This window comes from Herpailurus yagouaroundi, unplaced genomic scaffold (assembly GCF_014898765.1).
Source record: "Herpailurus yagouaroundi ecotype Mexico unplaced genomic scaffold, PumYag 200, whole genome shotgun sequence".
NCBI lineage: Eukaryota > Metazoa > Chordata > Mammalia > Carnivora > Felidae > Herpailurus > Herpailurus yagouaroundi.
This window is the reverse complement of record NW_024412431.1, coordinates 575,402-590,082: the sequence shown is the minus strand read 5'-3', so window position 1 is coordinate 590,082 and position 14,681 is coordinate 575,402. Positions and strand designations below refer to the sequence as shown.

The 14,681-nt window shown below is 59.2% G+C and overlaps 2 protein-coding genes across 2 annotated transcripts; one reads left to right on the top strand and one right to left on the bottom strand.

Moving 5' to 3' along the window:
* The first annotated feature begins 6 nt into the window (after nt 1–6).
* On the top strand, nt 7–1,178 carry RPS28 (ribosomal protein S28). Its single transcript, XM_040449720.1, has 4 exons — nt 7–136; nt 229–276; nt 762–895; nt 1,098–1,178. The coding sequence occupies exons 1-3, from the start codon at nt 98–100 to the stop codon at nt 882–884; spliced, it is 210 nt and encodes a 69-aa protein (XP_040305654.1). The 5' UTR covers nt 7–97; the 3' UTR covers nt 885–895; nt 1,098–1,178.
* A 128-nt stretch (nt 1,179–1,306) lies between these two features.
* Nucleotides 1,307–13,499, bottom strand: KANK3 (KN motif and ankyrin repeat domains 3). Its single transcript, XM_040449716.1, has 12 exons — nt 13,427–13,499; nt 10,282–10,413; nt 9,884–9,945; nt 7,762–9,057; nt 7,581–7,683; nt 7,208–7,375; nt 7,005–7,089; nt 6,300–6,516; nt 2,847–2,989; nt 2,525–2,725; nt 2,343–2,441; nt 1,307–1,629 (listed from the first exon to the last, which is right to left on the bottom strand). The coding sequence occupies exons 3-12, from the start codon at nt 9,915–9,917 to the stop codon at nt 1,552–1,554; spliced, it is 2,424 nt and encodes an 807-aa protein (XP_040305650.1). The 5' UTR covers nt 9,918–9,945; nt 10,282–10,413; nt 13,427–13,499; the 3' UTR covers nt 1,307–1,551.
* Nucleotides 13,500–14,681: the final 1,182 nt, after the last annotated feature.

Below are 14,681 nucleotides of genomic sequence, written 5' to 3'. Positions count from 1 at the left end.
CTCGCGAGGGCTGGAGTGGGCGGGGCTACTATGTAGTATAAAGACTCTTCTCGGAGCACGTGACCCCTCTCCGCCCGACCGCCGCCGCGCCGCCATTATGGACACGAGCCGTGTGCAGCCCATCAAACTGGCCAGGGTGAGGTGGGGGTCCTGATTTGGGGGCCCGGGGGAAGAAAGATGGGATGGGGGAAGGGCTAGCCAGGTCTGATCCCAGTTTCTTTCCGCCAGGTCACCAAGGTGCTGGGCAGGACCGGCTCGCAGGGACAGTGCACGCAGGTGAGCGAGCGCGGGTGGGGGCGCCCCGGGCTGAGCCCTGATGATTGCCATGACGGCTGGACTCTGAGACCAGAAGTCCCTTATATCCCAAGGGCTCCCGGAGCGTCCGAGCCCTCACTAGGGCCTTGCCCACCGCGTCTGAGCTCCGTCAACTTCATTCGCCGGGTTCCGACGTTCCTCTTTCTTGGGCCGTCTCAGCGAACTCTTTGTGGCTCCATGCCCATCTGAGTGTGCTCCCCGCCCCGAGCAGGACCTGAGCTACAGCTGTCCCTACTGTTTTAGTCTCTCGAGAACTTTGTTCTCCACGTCTTGACTTTCTTCGGCTCCCGTCCTGGCTCAGCTCTGCCTGCCAGACGCAGTTCCCTAGTCCTCTAAGTGTCTCCGGGTTGGCCCCAACACGCCCTCTGTATTGAAGTCTGCTGCCTACCACGCGGTGCCCATCCCTGACTTGTCCTAACTCCGCGTCCCTCTGGTGGGCCCCGTAGGTGCGCGTGGAGTTTATGGACGACACGAGCCGCTCCATCATCCGCAACGTGAAAGGCCCTGTGCGTGAGGGCGACGTGCTCACCCTCTTGGAGTCAGAGCGAGAAGCTCGGAGGTTGCGCTGAACTTGTGGCTGGTGAGTGCAGCACTGGGATGGGAAGCAGCAAACCCGTTAGACCCTTGTTGGTAGCAGGAAGGCTTCACCAAATCCACGGGTGAGGGTCTCAGGGTGGGGGGGGTGTACAATGATCTGAGATTTGCCCGGCCGGGGAGGGGGGCAGGGATTTTATCAGTTGCTGGGTACCCCATCAGTATCTAATGTTTGGGTCTGTTTACAGGGTCCAGGCTATCTGGGTCGACCACTTGCCTCACGGGGATGGATCTGCGATTGTTAATAAAGCGTTTATGTTGTACGTAAATTTGGGTTCTCGTTTGGGCTGTCACCGGACTTCTAAAACTCTCCAGTGGGGGCCTCTCCCTGCCTTTGTTCTCTGAAGACTTAGGGTGTGGGAGCTATGTGCTCGTGTCCCCAAAACAAGACACAAGCTGAGTTAGTAATGTTTTATTCTGTGAGTGGGTGGACTCGGGGGCCTTGTCACTTTTCATTCAGCCCGTCTCATCCTGCTGGTCCAGGGTGAGCCCCTCCGGAACACTGACCATCCAAGCCTTTCTTTTGGCCCAGGGCTAGCATCTGGATAGCAAACCCTGGCCCCTGCTGTGCCCCCACGGGCTGGGGTGAAGAAAGGAAAGATCCCCCCCTGCACCCAGTCCAGGTCCAGGGTGCCAGGCCGTTCACTGTGGCTGAGGGTCTTCTCTGTGGTCACTGCATTCTCCTTCACCAGGCACAGCCGCGGGGGCGTCAAGGGGTGACTGGTGAGAGATGGGGGAAGGGGTCCGGTCAGTCTCCTGTGGGCAGGACGCTTCCTCATACACAGGGATGCTTAACCTGATGGAGGTCTTGCCCCTCCACACTGTGATCGTGCATAAGGAGGAACCCCACTCTTCACAGTGGAGCCAGGTTGTCTGTTTTTGAATTCGCCTCTGCCCTATCTGGCCAGGAAGAGGGGCTTGATCTCCGTACCTCCTTCCCCACAGCTCCAATGGGGGGGGGGGGCAGCTGATTGCATGAGTTTAATTAAGGACTAGGAAGAGCTTGCCAGTTGCCTTTGAAAAAGAATAAGCTTTTCCACTTGGAGGCAAACTGAGCGTTCTACTTGCAGTTCAGCCCTCCCTCCCTGCCTAATGCTAAAGGATCCCTTATTCCTTGGGGACAGCGACAGGAGTCCGCTGACAAAGGAAGGTCTGAGCTAGTTCTGACCACTCTAGCCTGGCCCTAGGTCACTTCCCCTCTGGAGGCCTCAGGCCATCACCCGATGACCTGTAAAGTGGAGGTGTGGCTCTCAGGTATTTGGCAGGTTGAACATCAGATCCCAGCCACATGCAATCCAAACCCAGATTCCCCAATCCTGGCTGCTTCCCCAAGGGAGCAGGAATGGAGGCCTCCTCTGTGAGGCACACTCCGTACCATCTTGGGATGGTGTAGCTGCGAGGCTTTGTTGCTCAGGGCCAGCGGCCGCACTTACCGGGGAGTCCAGCTGCCCAGAGCTCAGGTGGGCATGCAGCAGGGCAGCTACCTCCTCCTGCTCGGCCTCCAGGGCAATGGCCAGGGCACTGGTGCCCTCCTGAGGAACGAGCCGGGTAGTCAGGTCCCTGATCCAATGCACGGGTAGTCTGCCAGCCCCCCGCCAGCCCCATGGTGGCTCACGTTGTCCAGGAGGGCCGGGTCGCAGCCCGGCTGGGCCAACAGCAAGCGGACGGTGTCCAGGCGCCCGTACTCACTGGCGCACATCAGTGCTGTGGCCCCGTCTGCATCCTGTGCGTTCACGTCTGCCCCACAGGCCAGCAGGGCCGCCACCATGTCCTGGCGGCCGTGGCTGATAGCCAGCATAAGGGCTGTCTGTCCTGTCTGGGGGGGTGGGGAAGAAGGGGACAGGGCTGGGGAGGGTTCTGGAGAAAAGGAGGTCAGAGACAAACCCCGAGTGGAAGTGACCCCCAGATCGGGAGCCAGGAAGGGCATGTCCACGCACCTGGCTGGCCTTGGCGTTAACGTCGCCCATGCGGAAGAGCCTCTGAACCACAGCCGTGTCCTCTTCTCGCCCCACAGAGGTGAGCGCGGCCAGCATGAGGGCTGAGTAGCCTGCCCGATTCTGGCGGTCGACCTCGCAGACCCCTGGGAGAGGAGGGAGTCCATCAACCAACAAGCTGACACCCTCAGCCCAGCCTGGTTTACCCTCCTCCCCTCAGGCCTGCCATCATGACTGGGTCCTGAATTTACTGTTCCCTTGGCCCCCGAGGCTCCCTCCCTCCCCTTCAGGGTTCTGCTCAAATCTCTGCTGGTTTCAAACTGGTTCTGGGACTTGGTTTGGTTTTCTGTTATATCCCCCCAGTACCTAGAACACCTGGCACTTAGTAGGTGCTCAATAAACTTGATGTTCCTATTTTCACGGCTACCGCCCACCAACTCACCATCATTGCCCCCTTAGAGAGCTATGTCGACTGGCCCACCCTGGTGTCTGAATCCACTTGTTTGCATGCAGCAGATCAAGAGAAATTTGGCACAGTCACCCATTTAAGAGCCTCCCACATCTCTCCATTGCTTCTGGAATACAGGCCATCGTCCACTATGGCTTCTGAAGCTATTCCCTAACTTCTGTTCCTTGTGGAATCCTGGTCTCCAAGCCTGTGTTAGACTGGCTTCTGTCCCCACCCCCCAACAGATAGGAACTCCTACCTACCCTGTACCTGTGAATGTGACCTTAGTTAGAAATAGGGTCTTTGAGAATGTGATCAAGTTAAGAGGGGTCCTTATGGTAGACCCTAATCCAGTATGACTGGTGTCCTTAGAAGAGAGAGACAAGCAGAAGACCATGTGATGATGAAGAGAAGAGATCATCAGCCACAGGCTGCTAAAGATTGCAGGCAAGCACCAGCAGCTGGGGAAAAAGGCCTGGGACAGATTTGCTTTGAGCTCCTAAGACGGAACCAGGCCTGCCAATCTTGATTTTGGACTTTTGGCCTCCTGAACCACAAAAAAAATGAATTTCCGTGTTTTTAAGCCAGCCACATTGAGCTGCTCTGTTGCAGCAGCCCAGGGAAAGAACACTGCTGCCTACCCTTCAGAGCTGAACACAAACGCTGGCTCTATTTCCTCTGGGATCACCCCATTCCCATCCCGGCCTCTCCTTCCCAGCACCTCTCTGGGACGCGGTTACTAGAGTGGCCGTTTGATGTGGTTGTCTCCCACCTTTCAGAAGGTTCTATGAGGCCAGGACAGCTCGGGAAGAGGTGCACAGTGAGGGGTAAGAGGGGGTTCCCTAGTTATGGGGCATACTGTGTAGGTGTTCACTGCTTCCACAAGCTTCTGTGACCCTAGTGGAGTGTGTGGGTGGGGAGGGGCTCATAGAAATAACCAGAGTGGGGTCTCTGGAGGCACCAGGGCACCCTCCCAACTTCCTCTGCCCTCTCTATTCCCCTCCCACCTGAGGCCTTCCTAAGCTAAAGGATCCTAGTTCCTTCCTCCCCTAGTTATGTCTTATTGTGGTTTTTATCTAATTATGTCATGTTTTTACTTGATAATCTTGAGTCTATGTCCACTCACCCTCTCCCCACAGCACACGCACTCACACCCATACATTCACAGGAGCTTGCTCATTGATTGAACTGACACCCGAGGGTCTACGGCGTGCCATGATGGAGAGGTAGGGTGAGGTGAAGGAGGGCCACAAGAGTTTGAAAGGGGACATAAAGGAGTAAATGACAGAAGGTGAACAAGGAGACTGGATGAGGACAGTGAAATGAGGGAGCAATGGCCAATGGTCCTGTGAGGGCCAAGGTTGTTAGGGCCAGCCACTGGGGCAACCAAAATGTTGGCGGGTGAGAGCTGAGAAGAGGGGTGCTGGGAGTGAGATTGTGGAGGGGGTGTCGTCTTCAGTGACGTCAAGATCTCCGGGTGACCTTACAAGTATAAGGCTGACGTAGGGCAGAGGTCAAGATGAAGGGAGAAGCGGGGTCAAGGAACCAAGAAGCCTGGAGGCAAGAGGAATATTCCATAAGGATGCTGAAACTGGTGTGGATTAGCCTGCAAAGGAGAGCTGGCCTGGGACAAAAATGCGAGTAATGTGACCAGAAGGGGTGGAGAGAGTAGCAGACTGAGCAATAAGAGGCTGCAAGGTAGGGTTGAGGGAGAAACAGGGAAAGTTCTAGGTGGAGAGAAGTAGCAAAGATACACAGCCCTGTCCAGGCCCTGCATTCCAGGGAGGTGAGACAGCCCCTACACGGGGAGGACACTGAGGACAGGGTCCTAGGGGAGGGAAGACCCAGGTTGACATGGGAGCAAGCAGACAGGGGCAGAGAGAATGTCTGGTGTGAAAGGTAGAAGGTACGGGGCAAGGTCTGGGGCATTGGGAGCTGGGGGCGGGGTGGGGGGGTTGACGCAAGGAATAAAGAGGGTCCATGAAGCCTTGGGCTTCTTGTGACTGAGCTGTGCCTTCCTTGCCAGCTGCTGAAGCCCCCATCCCCAGCCCCCTTTTAGGCAGGAGATGCCAGGGAATATCGAGAGTATCGAGAGATACATGATACTCTCGAATCATGTATCATCCCCCCTCCTGAGCTCCAGCTCCCTGTATAGCTCAGAGCAACTGTGCCCTTCCCCAGGTCACCAAGATCTTCAGGGATGGGACAGATCTTTGTTTGGGTGGGGTGGGAGAGGGGACAGTGGGACCTGCCTTAGCCTGCATTGAGAGTGAGAAGCCTCCAAAGGCAGGACCCAGCAGACACTGGGCCTGAAGGATGGTGCCCAGGAGGGCTCTTGGTGGGCAGTTTGTGTACTGCCCACTGTCCCCTCCGCTCTGAGTCCCATGGGGAGAGCAGCTGTATGTGGGTGGCCCGCCCCCCACCCCAGCACTGTACTGGTACCTAGTAGGCTCTCAATACAGGTCTTGTGGGCTCAGCAACAACCCAGAAGTGTATATCTCAGCTCCAGAGGGGGAAAGTTGGGGCAGGTAAGGAGCAAGCATGAGCAGGTGATAAAAATGTGTGAACCGGAGCCAATGCGAGATGTGGGGGTGGAGGAGGGCATAGTGGCCGGGCCTGGGTGGGTGCTCAGAGCCCTGACCTGAAGGCCTCCCCTCAAGTCTGGGGAGGCAGGTGGCTGGACAGAGGAGAGGGCCAGGGCTGGAGATTCAGGAACAGAAGGCATGGGGACCACTGACTGGCTGCCTGTGCGCCTGGCACTAAGGTACCCGTGTCATCACAACTACCCGGGGAGGGCCCTGTGGCCTCCCGGTTTCCCAGATGGGGAGGCCGAGGCTGGTGAGACTAAGTGATTCCTCTAGATTTAGGTCTAATTCCAGAGCCTGTATCCTGGCACCCCACAGAGTGAAAGGCCACCCGTGCACAGCTCAGAGGATGCAGAGGTCTAAAGGCCCTTGGCAATCCGCCCAGGACACGGGGATCCTGTGCCCCAGGAGGAAGGCGCTGACCGGTGTCCAGCAGCAAGTTCGAGATGGCCAGGTTCCCATGGGACACGCTGTAGTGCAGGGCTGTGTTCCCGTTGCCATCCGCCAGGTTCACCACGTGGGCCAGCAGCTCGGGTCCCAGGCGCGCCACGGCGCCCAGCACCCCAGCCACGGGCTCCGCCTGAGAGCGCCGCTGGCTCGACACCCGAAACCACTCCTGGGCCACTAGGCGCGCCGCGCCCTGCCGGGACAGGAGGAAAGGCGTCAGAGACGGTCCAGGTCTTGTGGAGGGGGGACGGGAATCCGGCCGGGCAGGAAGGGTCGCTGCTTGTCTGAGGGTGTCGGTGGCGCCACACCCCTTTGGAAGAGGGACTACGAGCCAGTGTGGGTCCCAGGCTCAAGGGGGCAGGGATCCTCCCCTCTGGGAAAAGAGCCTGTGGGAGAACCTAGAGTGGAGGAAGGCGGTGAGCGCCTGCCTTTGGGGGGTATGGGAGTGGGGCCAGAGCTTGGGGCGGGCCCTTAGGGGAAACGGAACACTTCAGCGCTGTCCCGGGACGGACATGCCTTTGAGGAGCCTGGGATGGGGAGCTGGGGGGATCTCGGCGCGAAGGGGTGGAACCTGGGGTCCCCCAACTCCAGGAAACCCCACGCGCTCCCTAAGAGGGCGTCAGGGGAGGCCCCGATGGGGCCCACGACTCCCATCCATGAAGGGCTCTCGTGGGCACTCACGCCGTCGCGGGCGATTCCGCGCGGCCGGCTCAGCTGCCGGTGCAGCGCTGCGCACGCCTCCCTCAAACGCGGGCTCAGCTCGCACCTGTCAAGTAGAGAGAAGCGCTGGAGGGGTCTGGGTCGGGGGGGTGGGGAGGCGCGGGGCACAGGAAAGGAAGCAGCCGTCCCCACTGCCCCCACTCCACGTGCCTAACGCCGCTCACCTCCCCTGCGCACCCGGCTGAGGTTCTGCCTCCGGCTCGGGCTCGGGGTCCGGGACTTCCCTGCCGCTGTCGTCCCCGGAGCCGGAGGAACTGCTCTTTGGAGGATCGGCAGCACCGTCCTCGCTGTCGCTGTCGCTGTCGTCGTCCTCGCTGGAAGAGCTCTCATACCTGGGGGCAGGGCGGGAGGCATCCGCTGAGCCTCCCCGGTGGGCTCATTCTGGGGTCCTGCGAGGTGGGAGTGGCTGTCCCCATTTTACATGTGAGGAAACGGAGGCCTTCCAAGACCACACTGCGAGTGAGGGGGCAGAGCCAGGATTCGAATCCCGGCCTACGTCCCTGCAGATGTCGCCATGGGGAGGGGAAAAGTGCTCACTCTCCGTTGAGGACCCCAACAAACTGCAGGCTCTTGGGTCCGGGGCTGGGTTGGGCGCCAGGTGTAGTGGCATCTCTCCTCTTCATGATGGATTTGAGGGTGCCTGGCGGGGTCAGATGAGGGCACTGAGTCCCAGCCCAGAAGCCGTCAAGCCAGGGCTTAGCTAGGGGCTGGGACTCACCCGCGGGGGCCGCGACTCTGTCCCCATCCGCAGGTCCTGACGGGTTCTCCTGGGTCAGGGGAGGAGCCTCCGCGGGGCTCTCGGTCTGTGTGGCCTTCGCGGCACAACCCCACGGGGTCTGGGTGGCTGCATCGCGCGGCTGGGGCCGGGCTGCCGCTGCCGCCTCTTCCTCCTCGGCAGCCTCGCGGGCCTCCTCCAGCTCGCGCAGCCGGGAGCGCAGGAGCTCGCTCACCCCGCGCTGGTGCTCCAGGCTGGCTCGCAGCAGCTCCAGCTCGCGCTCGGCGGCGGCGGGCAACCCCAGCAGCGCCTCGGTCACCCACGCGTCTGCCTCGAGGGTCTCGGGAGCCGCCTCCACGCCGGCCTCCCGGGTCTCCGGCACTGCCTGGGCCCTAGCGTCCTGGGTCTCCGGCACGGCCTGGGCGCCAGCCTCCTGCGTCTGCGGCGCCCCGTCGGGCGTCCCGGCCACCGCATCGGGGACCTCGAGCGTGCCCTCACTGCGCCTGGAAGCCGGCCCGTCGGGGCCATCGGCCCAGGGGCTAGCCTTGGCGCGAACACCGCGCTCGGAGGTGGCCAAGCGTTCGGTGAGCCGCCGCAGCTGAGCTAGCTTGTCGGGGCGCGCCGCGGCCTCCCCGTCGGGCTCCGGCTGCCCGCGCCCAGCCAGCAGCCGAGCCTTCTCGGCGCGCAGCGCGCGCACCTGCTCCTGCAGCTCCGGCAGCGCGCGCGCCTGTTCCTCGAGCTCGCGCAGGCGCCGCAGAGCCGCGGCCATCTGCTCGCGCACCAGCTGCAGTTGCGCGGGACCGGGAGAAGCGAGGGCGGGGTTGGAGGCGGGGCTGCTGCGGCCCGACCCACGCGGGCTGCGCGGGACGGCGCGGGCGGGGCTGGGCGCGCCCTCGTGCGCCTGCGCGAGCTCCAGCCGCCGGCTCGTTTCCAGAAGCGTGCGCTCGACGCGCGGGTTCCGCACGGGCACGCGCGGCGACAGCGGCTGCAGCAGGAGCCCCGAGGGTGCGCCCGGGGAGAGCGCGCCCGATGCTCCCCCATCGTCACTAGCCAGGGACTCGCTGGACGTCCAGGCGCCTGGGCTGCGCGCGCCTGCGAGGCCAGCCCGGGGTGCTCTGGGGCGGCGCGCAGGCAGCGGGCCCGGGGCGCGGCGGGTGGCGGAGCCGCGCTCCAGCTCCTCCACGTACTTGAGGAAGTCCAGGTCGAGGTGGAAGCCATAGGGTGTCTCCACTGAGTAGGGCGAGCTCGGGCTGCGGGCGCCCGCGGTGGGGCCGGGGCCCAGGCGAGGGCCGCCCAGGTCTGCGGGCACGACGGGGTGTGGGGGGCGTCAGGCTGGGGGGAGGGGGACGACCCGGGACAGACTGGACAGATGCATCCCCCACCGCCCGCGACAGTCCACGGCTCTGCCTGCACCAGACCCTGCACACCTGCCACTGCGCACGCGCGTGCCCGAGGATCAAATGCCTATCTGCACCAAATAGTCATGCGATCCCACCCTTAGTGAGCACCTACTATGTGACCAGCATTATTCTAGGCGCTGAGGACACATCAGTGAACAAAACGGACAAACATCCCTGCTTTCTTGTAGGAAATAAACATCATTCCAATGGTGCTTGCTTAGGGCAATAATAATAATAACAACAAGGTGAAATGGAGAATAACTGTGGGAGGCGTGACTTTGGCTCCAGTTATCAGGACAGGTTTCCTGCGGAAGGGACTTAAAAGTTGAGCCCTGAAATATGAGGAAGCAGCTGGGGACAGAAGGTTCCTAAAAGAAAACAGCCCAAGCAAAGGCCCTGGGATATAGCGAGCAGGGTGGGGTAACAGCAAGGCTGAGGTGAGAGTGTCCCGCACAGAGATAAAAAAGGGAGAAGGAAAGGAGTAGGAGAGGTGGGTTGGGGCCCAATCGTGGGGGGCTTCCTGGGCCACCATGAGGAATTGGGATTATATGAGACATGCGATAGGGCACGCCACAGGCAGGTTTTAAGCAGGGCCATGACATTATCCAGTGGACGGTTAGCAAGGGCTCTCTGGCTACATACGGAGAGAACCACAGGGCTGTGTCTACATAGGGGCATCAACTATCAGTCTGTCCACACACATGTATCCCACTTTGCACACTCACCAGGCAGGTTCTGATTCAGGGCAAACTTGGCCATGTTTTCTGGAGTAGCTGTCAGACACACCCTGAAAAATGTCCCCAGAAGGGGTGAGGATGGGGCCAGCCCCATCCCTCCGGCTGTACTTCTGGAGTCAGCCTCGATGCTAAGTTAGAGTAAATAGACCCAAGAGCTCCTCCCTCCCCCCGCCCCCACCACCCTCCGCAACACATGTGTCCTGTCCTCTCTGCTCCCTCAAGAAGCCTTGAAACTTTGGGATGAATGAATGCGGGGATCCCCAGGTGCAGTCCTCAGCTGGCTGGACAGGAAGAGGCAAGCAGGGCATCAAAAGGAGAAGAGAGGAGAGTGATGAGAAAACAAGAGAAGCTGGGAATGGGGGCAGGGGAGGGTCAGTCATTCGGACCTGCTGAGTTTCGTCAGTCCCCCAGGCAAAATTGGAAATGATGCTCAAAAGGATGTGCTGTGAACCTTCAGAAGGGGAAGGCGAGAGTTGGAAGCCCTTCATGGGCTCATTAAAAATTCATCTGGTCAGATTCTGCGTATGGAAAAAAAAAAAAAAACACACAACAGGGCTGTTTGAATTCTTTTTTCCTTAGAGGAATGCAAACAAGATATAATTGCGCATCTGAGTGTTTACCAAGTTGCTTGTGAGACTCTTGTAGGAATGATGGAGAGCTGAGGTCTAGCTGCACCAAGGATGCAAATCAATGGATATCTATCTCCCTAGGATGTCTCTAGGAGTGTCACAGGATTCTGCCCTTGGCTTGGGGGGAGCTTGTAATGGAACCACAAGCACCCAGGTTGTCAGAGCCGTGGCTAGACATGGGGCTGGGGGGACTCTTCAGATAACATGATGGAGGCTTTAAAAAACTGAGGGAGGGGCGCCTGGGTGGCTCAGCCGGTTAAGCATCCGACCTTGGCTCAGGTCATGATCTCTCGTGTGCGTGAATTCGAGCCCTGAGTAGGGCTCTGTGCTGATGGCTCAGAGCCTGGAGCCTGCTTTGGATTCTGTGTCTCCCCTCTCTCTCTGCCCCTTACCTGCTTGCACTCAGACTGTCTTTCTCTCTCTCTCTCTCAAAAATAAATAAATATAGGGGAGCCTGGGTGGCTCAGTCGGTTAAGCATCCGACTTCAGCTGAGGTCACGATCTCACGGTCCGTGGGTTCGAGCCCCGCATCAGGCTCTGGGCTGACAGCTCGGAGCCTGGAACCTGCTTCGGATTCTGTGTCTCCCTCTCTCTCTGCCCCTCCCCCATTCATGCTCTGTCTCTCTCTGTCCCAAAAATAAATACACGTTAAAAAAAAAAATTAAAAAAAAATAAAATAAACATAAAAAAATTTTTTTAAAGAACCTAAGGGAGATTGGGGCACACCTAATGTGATAATTAACAAGGACAACCAGAAAGCACAAGGTTGGAAAGGAGGGGCTTATGAAGAGCCCACATGAAAAAACTTCGAGGGAGGGAAAGCAGCTTGGACTGAGTCTGTACCATATACCTTGCCTGATTAAATGTAACCCTCATGCAGTCCTGCAAGGTAGGTGTCATCATTCACATTTTCCAGATGGGGAAACTGAGGCACAGGGCAACTAGATCAACCGCCTATGGGAAATGCCCCTAGACTGTGCTCCACCCATCTCCTGGGGACCCCTTGCCGGTGCAGCCTCCACCACCAGATGCCTGCCTGGCATCTGTCCTCTCCCTGACACAGTGCCCAATGTGCCAACCCCCTGGGAACCTTTCCTATCACCCCTTCCAGCCTCTTGCATTCCTGATGCCCATCAGCCACGGAGTAGCCCTTGCTCCACTGCCGAGGGGACCCTGCCACTCCCTACCTCTGTCCAGCCTGGGTACCTGAAACCTCCCTCGCCCCACCCTAAGGCAGGTGGTGGGGGGGGGGGAGGCCTTCTGGTCCCAAAGCAGCTGCTTCCTGTCCCCTCACACTGGTTGAGAGGGGCGGGCCAGCGGGGGCAGCCGGTGATCACAGAGGACAGCCAGTGCCTCTCACAACTTGTTTTCAGGAAACTGTCAGGGAAGAGTTGTGTGGTGGAAAAAAACCTACGCCAGAGCTCAGGGGTCCGGGCCTAGCCTCGCACCGCTGGCAGTGTGACTCAGTGGGGTCAGCCTCCTCCTCCAGTGACCTGCTCACACCCAACTAGGAGGCCCTGAGAACTCAAAAAACAGCTGTGGGTCATCCCTAAGACGCAAATCAGCTGGAGTCGCCAGGCCCAGAAGCTGGGCTGAGAAAGCAGTGCTCCAGGAATGGTGAATAATAATAATAATACTTTTGCCATTCATGCTGGGCCAGCTCTATTATATGCAATTCATGGGTATTAACTTAAAAAAAAAAAAAGTCCTAGCTAAACCCTCCAAGGTAGGTTTTCTTATCACTACCCTTTCCCCTATTGTCCGGGTGGAGACGCTGAGACACAGGGATATGAAGTGACCCATCCAAGGGCACACACGAGGCAGGATTTTAACCCAGGCAATTTTGCCAGTGTTTCTGCATTGGCCACCCACTTGATGGCCTTCTAGAGACAGCCGTGCCCTCCAGGGCAGGCGCAGAGAGCCCGAGGGGGGTCATCCCTCCCACCCTGCATTCCCTGCCTATACCTGCGCGTTTCCCTGCTGGGGAAGCAGGCCCACACTTGGGCGGCCCCAGGAGCCGCAGCCTGAGCAGAGTGGGGGCGCGGCGGCCCTGCCCTCTTCTCCGCTCCCTGCCCGAGTTGTCAGCTAGATCGGATCCTCTGCCTGAGACCCCCTCATTAGGCCGTCAGAGCCGACGCCACACGCCCCCACTCCCGCCCCAAGGACTATTTCGGGACTCCGGGTTGTGATCAGGAAACCTGAGCGGTGGGGACTCGGCGGGCAGTGTGGATCCCGGTCCTGGGGAGAGGACGTCTCCCCGGCTTGAGGCCGCGAATGGTGGCACCCCCTAATGTTGGGGCGGGACGCTCAGAGCCCCGAGGAGGGGTTGGAGGCTGATGATGGTGGGAGGGGGAGGTACTCGGGTACATCGCGCCCCCCCCCCCCAACACACACACTTATACACACCCCACGACGGCCTCGTAGAGACAGAGCGGTTTCCTACAGGAAACCCCGCCGGGCGGTTCCATCCGCTACCCATTGTCTGCCGGCCCGGGGGCCGTCCGTTCCTCCCCCCAACACCGTTTCCGTATCACCCCCCGCCCCCCGCACCCACACACACCCAGGTCCACCGTGAGGGGCTGAACCCGTGTCCCCAAGCTCTCCAGGAGCGACGCTGGGAAAGTCCCGGAGTCTGTTGGGGCGCTAGGTGGCGAACAAGCCCCCCACTGGGCTCCTGAAGGGCGGGAGGAGGGCGATCTCACGAAGCCAGAGCCCCCAGCTCTGCTCGCTGCCCACCTGGGGCTCCGGGTGTCGGGTGGGGTCCCAGCCAGAGGACACGCAGCCCGCCCCATCGCGGGGCGCTGAGCCCGCAGAGGGGCAGGAAGCTCAGTACCCCTTCCCGGTACGTCCCCTAGTGCCCCCCAAAACCCCCGCCGGTGGCCCCGAAAATTTGGTGCTTTACCTGAAGCAGCAGCCCCCGCCGCGCCCGCACCCGAACCCGCCCCCTCGGAGCTCGGGGACGGATTATCAAGGCCTGGTCCCTAACTGATGGCCGCTCTAGCCAACCAGCGCCCGAGGCTCTCCGAGCTGTCCAATGGTGAGGCGGGGTGGGCGGTGCTGGTCCGGCCCGAGTGGGGGGTGGGGCTGGGGGCGGGGCCTAAGTGACTGTCCCTGGGCCCGGGAGGCGGGGAGGAGTAGGTAGGGGGCGGGGCGGAGGGGACAACCAAGTCCCGCCCAGGGCAGGGCTAAGGAGTTTGGATTTGATCCACAGGGCACTAGGGAGCCATGGCAAGACAACGGGAGACTAACCCAATGGGATTTGTGTGTTTGGAAGATCCTTTGGGCGGAAGCTAGAAGGACTGATGCTCATGTCCCAGTGTCTTGGAGAGGTACCAAGACCCTGGATCTTTCCTACCACAGGGTCTTTGCACAAGCTGTTCCATCTCCCTGCACTGTTCTTCCCTAAACACGTTCACATAGGCACCTTCTCCTATGTTGGAGGCTCGACCCGTGTGTTCTCACGCCCTAAAGCCCTAATGGGGTCCCTCTCCAGTCTCTGTCTTTCCCATTGCTCTGTTTTATTAAACTTGGTAGCTACTTTCACTATCTGAAACAAGAAGAATTTATTTGTTTCCTTATTTGTCATCTGTCTCCCCCACTAAAGTGGCAGCATCATAAAACAGGGGACTGATTGATTTTGGTCACTGCTTCATCCAGTGTTCCTGGCATATAGTAGATGCTTAATAAATGTTTATTGAAAGATTTTTTTTTTATTTTTTAACGTTTATTTATTTTTAAGAAAGAGAGAGCGCGCGAGCAGGGAAGAGGCAGAGAGAGGGAGACAGGATCTGAAGCAGGCTCCAGGCTCTGAGCTGTCAGCACAGCTGACAGGGGCTGGACCCTGCAAACCTCAGAATCATGACCTGAGCCGAAATCCGACACTTCACTGACTGAGCTACCGAGGTGCCTCTAAGGTTTTGTTTTTTGTTTTTTTTTTTTTTTAATTTTTTTTAAGTAGGGGCACCTGGGTGGCTCAGTTGGTTAAACATCGGACTTTGGCTCAGGTCATGATCTCATGCTTCGTGAGTTCAAGCTCCGCTTTGGGGAGCCCTGCTTTCTCTCTTTCTCTCTCTCGCCCTCTCTGCCCCTCATGGAATTCTCTCTGTCCCTTGCTCACTTGTACTCTCTCTCTCTCTCTCTCTCTCTCTCTCTCTCTC

Bases quoted from the DNA above. Each gene is read 5' to 3' on its own strand.
- KANK3 (XM_040449716.1), bottom strand. From the start codon at position 9,917: ATGGCCAAGTTTGCCCTGAATCAGAACCTGCCTG. The intron at 6,517-7,004 runs GTGAGTGCCCAC...CTGTCCCGGCAG, and splicing joins GCGGAATCGCCCGCGACGGC to GGCGCGGCGCGCCTAGTGGC. The intron at 2,726-2,846 runs GTGCGTGGACAT...CCACCCCCCCAG, and splicing joins TTAACGCCAAGGCCAGCCAG to ACAGGACAGACAGCCCTTAT.
- RPS28 (XM_040449720.1), top strand. From the start codon at position 98: ATGGACACGAGCCGTGTGCAGCCCATCAAACTGGCCAGG. The intron at 137-228 runs GTGAGGTGGGGG...TCTTTCCGCCAG, and splicing joins AGCCCATCAAACTGGCCAGG to GTCACCAAGGTGCTGGGCAG. The intron at 277-761 runs GTGAGCGAGCGC...TGGGCCCCGTAG, and splicing joins CGCAGGGACAGTGCACGCAG to GTGCGCGTGGAGTTTATGGA.